This window comes from Lactuca virosa, chromosome 1 (genome assembly GCF_052849685.1).
Source record: "Lactuca virosa cultivar CGN04683 chromosome 1, Lactuca_virosa_CGN04683_v6, whole genome shotgun sequence".
In the NCBI taxonomy this organism is placed as follows: Eukaryota; Viridiplantae; Streptophyta; class Magnoliopsida; order Asterales; family Asteraceae; genus Lactuca; species Lactuca virosa.
Window position 1 is genome coordinate 21,332,205 of NC_136426.1, and position 6,079 is coordinate 21,338,283.

At 37.7% G+C, this 6,079-nt stretch overlaps 1 protein-coding gene across 1 annotated transcript; it reads right to left on the reverse strand.

Annotated features, from left to right (window-relative positions):
* Positions 1-385: 385 nt before the first annotated feature.
* LOC145117776 (receptor homology region, transmembrane domain- and RING domain-containing protein 2-like) lies at positions 386-2,667 on the reverse strand. Its single transcript, XM_079054184.1, has 4 exons — positions 2,285-2,667; positions 1,746-1,970; positions 1,234-1,635; positions 386-1,117 (listed from the first exon to the last, which is right to left on the reverse strand). The coding sequence occupies exons 1-4, from the start codon at positions 2,406-2,408 to the stop codon at positions 612-614; spliced, it is 1,257 nt and encodes a 418-aa protein (XP_078910310.1). The 5' UTR covers positions 2,409-2,667; the 3' UTR covers positions 386-611.
* Positions 2,668-6,079: the final 3,412 nt, after the last annotated feature.

Genomic DNA, 6,079 nt, shown 5'->3' on the forward strand with positions numbered 1-6,079 from the left:
ATGTTGGATTTGGAAACCATGAGGATGATTTGCATCAATCTCCTAAAACTTGGACCAAAATGCATATAAATGCATACATAAAGGACCATTTCTGTAATTTTCTCTTAAACATATTTCATGTCAAAGTTTAGGTATTACTGTTTTAAACTTTTAATATTGTGATTTTGTTTTTCTTATTGACTGTGATTATGCGGGGTCGAGGCGTGATATATTCGCTTATAGTTATACCATTTTCTTGGTTTTTTGGACTTATATCTCAAGGGCTTGCGTCATAGTGAACAAGTTTAAGTTTTTTTAATTTTTTTTTCTTGACTCTATCATTTTTGGATGAGGATTTGGCTTCATATAATAGGCCCGATCACCATGAGTATTTGAGTATGAGAGGTGATACATAAAAAAACTAATTTATCCACATAAGATACAACACCCTTACAACTTGTATCATACAACTATGTAAACAAACACCCAAACATTGCGTGAAACCCAAATATCAAATCAAAGCAAAACCAAACCAAAAACAGTATATACAGGCAAGAATGAGAAGCCATTTAATTTGGTGATACGTTAGCAGACTTTGAACAATACACCTTTTTTTCTACTTTACGACATAGTCAACATTGTAGGGGGGACTGAACTGCAGACTCTCTTTGAAGCAGAGATTGTGCCTGCTGACTCGAAGACCGAATGTAGCTCGATGAACCATTACCTGAATTCGAATAAAACGCCATATAAATCGAATTCAGAGGTGATAAAGTAGGGCTGGCAAATGAATTGGAGTTAAAATGAGAGCCACGAGAAGATCTGTATGACGAAGATGCATTTCTCATGTCTAATGAGTTTTCAGCTGAACTCGGGTAACGCGATTCATGGTAACTCGGGAATGATTGTCGAGGGGTGTACGATAGTGATGTAGGCGAGCGCCCTATTTGCATCGGTCTTGATGACACGTAGGATGATGACATGGAGGTTGATGCCACGGAAGCGGGTGGGGACGATAGTAAGGGTGTGCGTTCGGTGGCTGGTGGATCGGGTATGGTGGTGTTGGCGTTGCGCTTGCAAACAGGGCAAAATGTTCTCCATGATGTTAGCCATGCATCCACACAAATCATATGAAATTCTGTTAAAATCAGATTAAAACATATGATTATTATGTACTTGTTCAGAAATACCTAAAACAGAGAAAATCATTAATGCTTATCGATTTATACAATTACCATGGGCAAGAAAACTTACTGTGGCTGCAAGGCAGGATTCTAATCTTATCTCCGACATTATAATCATCAAGGCATATAGCACATGTTGCAGAAGTGCAATTATCTTCTAAATCTTCAGTAAATTCAAGGGTCGGCATTGCCTTCACTAACTGGCTGCTCATCCCACCGTATTCCCGCACACAGCCTCGGGGGCGATTTCGTCTTATTCGATGCCTGCGGACAAAACAACAACTCGCAACTACTGCTGACATGGCAAGTAATGAGATGAATGACACGGCCATAATTGACCATGCTGAGTTCTCGTAGCTTTCCACAAACAATACTTTAATTTCCTTGACACCAACATATTCTTGGAGTTTTAATCCTGTTGATTGTGAAACAAATACAACGTGTATATGTATACCACCGGGATCTCTCATCACTGCAGTTTCAATGAGCTGTAATTAGTTTATTAATCAATTGACTATCTGATCCTGATTATGATTCTATAATTCACAATGATTAGAAAAACATATAGGGAAAGGGGTATACTTGGGAACAAATTGCTGTCTTCATCGTTATAAACAATTGCTGCTTTGAATCCTGCAGCCTGTGCTCTTCGGATTTTATCCACAAATTCACATCCTCCTTTGATGATTAGTAAATACCCGGAGTTGATGCTGTCTTTAGTTAAAGTATTAGTCAAGGGTGAGCAAGCATCAACTGGGGATGCCAGGAATATCGTTCCATGTTCCCCAGACCCTGTCACAGATCGCCCTGAAAAAGAAAAGATTCAATCTTTTTACTTAATGAATGTTCAAGAAAAGTACAATGATTTAATAATAGAAAAGCAATATGCTTGACACTCAAAGTCAAATTATAGAATCTTTGTAGGATGCAATTTACATTTTACAGTAGCAGAAGATATTAGATCAAAGTTTAGAAATTATGTCTACTAAGTACTAAAGCTCGGGCCTTTTGGAATTAATGTAGCATAATTATTTTATAGATTGAATTCAATTCAACAGATTCTATAAGAAACCATATACTCGATTTAACAAAAAAATAAAAAAAAAAAAAAAAAAACTCACCAAAGTTAGCTGGAACAGCTTTGAACGACAAGCTGATATTATTCCCGATCAAGAGAATATTAGCAAAGGCCCCAGAAGCCGTTAAACAAGCAAAGGCACATAACAAGACGCAAAGATTCAACATCTCTTCTGAATCAACAAACCCACATAACCCCTAAGATCTTATACCACTGAATCTTTGGTTATCTAACCAGATAGAGGGAAACTAGAATCGGATAGCAACATCAGATTCCATACTCATAGATAGATATCTAATCTATTCTGGCATGTTATAGTTTAGGGTATTCTGTGGTATTTGAGGCTAATGAGTAATGAGAGAGTTTGAGTCCGTGGATGACTCTTTAGTCAAATCGAAAGATTCGGAGTTGAATTATACATGTCAATTCTATTTTATATTTATCAATTGGGTATTTGGGTTTTAGTGATGACCGATCAGTGATGAACGAGCCGTGAAAATGGAGTGAGCCGCCGCCATTCGCCCATAGCTTGTTCTTGGGCCAGGTGGGCTCTAGATTACGTGCCAGAACTTTTCTTTGGCTATTGGTTATTGTTTATATTTGTTGTATTAGCTCGTTAGTTGAAAGCTAGCTGATGGCCGAAAAACTAATTGTTAAATAAAAAGTTAGTTGGTAGCTAAAAAACTAACTGATAAAAAAATAAAAAATAGACATACAAAATTGTAAAAATGGTCCCTTTGATATGTCAAAATTGTCACTTTTGGTAAAACAGGTTTAGACTAGCACTAATGATCCAAAAAGTTTCATTTTGTTGCGAGTTTGGTCCATTTTGGTTTTAAATGACGATTTTTGCCATTTGTATTTTGTTTTTTTAATTTTTTTATTACATAAATCAAAAAAGAAAAAAAAAAGCTCTCTCTCTCTCTCTCTCTCTCTCTCGACACACCTCTACAACCTTTTCCCTTTCTACCACCTCTATCGTATGAGTTCAAAGAACAAGGGATTTTCCGGCAACCACCAACACCAGTCACCAGTTCAACACCACCACCAGCATCTATATTATGTCAATAACGATCGCCACAACAGATCTGAAAAGCTAGGACGGTGGATCCATAGATTCCAGATCTGGCGCCGCTACAAACCCTAACACCTTGAAACAACTGTCGCTGCAAACCGGAGACACCTAGGGTCGATTTGACACACCCACAAACTCGAACAAGACCAACGATATTAAACACACACACACACATAAACGCTACAACAAATCTGAAAAGCTAGGGAGAGGAAGTCGTCGCCGCCATCAGCAAACGTCCGTAAAGAGAAAAGGTTTCTTCGACTTCACCTTCGTCTCCTTCGTCGAGTCACATCTGGAGTGTATGTAGATCTGAGAAAGGGGGCGACCGGTGAAGAACGGACTGAGAAAAAGGGACGAACTGAATCGGTTTTGTTATCATGTTCGTCCATGTAGGGTTTACAGAGGTGAAGTTGTCGTCGGAGCAGAGGAGATAGAGGACAACCCATCTGAAAACCCTAGCCGCCAAGAAACCCTTACTTCAGATCTCGATCTCCTTTCTCTCGTCGTCGGCTGTCGAGGTTCAAAAAGAGTGCAACAACGATTGAAGCGGGTGTTTGGGTTGTAACACCGTAAAATTTCAAACAAATTTATTTTATTTAAATCACATGATTCTCATAACACATTTCACAAAATCTCATTTATTTAATTCACAAATCACAACTCCATAAATGTTTAATTAAGACTCCAGGATCCTCAAAACATAACTCTTTCTCTGGTGTGTACAATCAAGCCGACGCCTTCCCGCGATCCTGAGAAACCTGAAACACATATCACATAACACGGTAAGCACGAAGCTTAGTGAGTTCCCCAAAATACCACATACAACTCATTAGCCACTCGAGGCTATAACTCTGTAAGAACCTCTTGGTCAATGTGTCTCAGTGGGACCCTCCAATCCCACAACTCTGGTGGACCCTCTGGTCCTAACTCTGGGACCCTCTGGTCCTAACTCTGGAAGCTCTAAGTGATACACAACATAAGTCACAAAGAAATAATGCAGGATATCACAATACACAGGTAAGCACATAAGACATCTCAGTCACACACAAATACCACTCATGGTAAAGCATAGTGAGAAGACTCACCTCGGATGATGAACAGCCCCTATAAATGTTGCTGCTATGCACCAACCAATAAATATGTGCCAAACCCACAATTATCCCAATTAGGAACTAAGTCCAAACTCTCACTCATTAGGTCTAAAGGTAGTCCACTAACCAGCCCATCAATGACCGAAAACCCATTGGGCCCACCAAGGCCCAATAATAAATGGGCTCTCCCAAGGCCCAACTCTCAATCTAAATGGCAAGCCCAACTCAAGGGCCTAAAGCACAATATAATATTTATCTGCTCAAAGTCACTAATACACAAGCACAAAAATCCAGGCCCAACCCTTAAGGCCCAATAATAAATTCAACCCAAAAGCTCACAGAGGGGTTACGCGGTGACAGCCGCCACTTTCTTCTTCTTTAGCCGGTGGTAAGAAAGAAACAAGAGAGATAGAGAGAGAGAGAGAAAGAGTGTGTATGTGTGTGTAAGAGAGAAAGAGAGCGGGTGTGTGATAGTGAGTGAGTGAGAGGGTAATTTCCTTTTTTTGTAATAAGAAAAATGGAAAAAAAATACAAAGGGCAAAATCGTCACTTTAGAAAAAATTAAACCAAAATCACAACAAAATGGAAACGTTTGACCCAAAGTGATAATTTTCGACATACCATAGGGACCATTCTTGCAATTTTGTCTAAAAAATAAAATTTTGGTAAAAGTAGCTGAAAAAACTAGTTGTTAGTTGAAAAACTAACTGATGGCTGAAAAACTAGCTGTTAAATAAAAAACTATCTGGTAGCTGAAAAACTAACTGATAAAAAATAACATTTGGTAAAACTAGTTCAAAAATATAAAATGACGTTAAAGAACATTTAAAAAAATGTGTTTATATAATTAATTAATGGGTATATTTCGACTTTTTTTAAAAAGCTCATGAAAAGCTAGTTTAAGTAGCTTTTTAAAAAGCTAGCTTATAAGCTACATTTTGGCTTGCCAAAGATGACAACTTAAAAAGAGTTCGAAAAATAAACTAGCCAAAAACATCATTTATGTGCTAGATCTTTTCTTTTAAGAGACATTTTATAAACAAGAGCATTGAATCAAAAGTTTTTAATTGGGTATTTTTTTTAATGCCAAGAATACTATGAAACCACCATTAACCGAAATACAAGGCAAATTGGGAGCTATCCCACGATAATAATCTATCTTTCCTAATTTTGCTTTTTATCCACTAAAAGAAGGTGGTTTTAATTTCACATAAAATGGAATTACAATTTATGAACATGCTCTTGAAAATATTGTTGTCCCTATACCACCATAAAACTCATATGAAAGCCAAGAGAATCACTCCAAGTCTATTTCTTTTATCCTTCTTATATGCATCCCTCTTCTGAATAGTTTGGAACATATATTCATAACCATATCAGTTGGGAACTCATGACTCCACATATTAAGAAGAGTGATTACTTCTTTAGCCGTCGAACACTTGGTAGGTGGTTCTCCGTCACCTCGTAACTGTGGCACAAAGGGCAAAGCGTGGATTCGATTTGAGAACTTCTCACTGCCAAATTCTCCAATGTTGGTAAACGACCAACCTTGTTCTCCAAAATATCACATTTTCCCTATTGGTATTCAATTTGTTCCAATAAGTATGAAAATCTAAATGCTCAAGAGTGTGGTAGTCGATGAGCTTTTTGATGGAAGAAACCATGAAAATCA

Excerpts from the sequence above, each read along its gene's own strand:
- LOC145117776 (XM_079054184.1), bottom strand. The coding sequence starts at position 2,408 with ATGTTGAATCTTTGCGTCTTGTTATGTGCCTTTGCTTGTTTAACGGCT. Across the intron at positions 1,971-2,284 it reads AGCTGTTCCAGCTAACTTTG|GGCGATCTGTGACAGGGTCT; the intron begins GTGAGTTTTTTT and ends TTTCTTTTTCAG. Across the intron at positions 1,636-1,745 it reads AGACAGCAATTTGTTCCCAA|TGATGAGAGATCCCGGTGGT; the intron begins GTATACCCCTTT and ends TTGAAACTGCAG.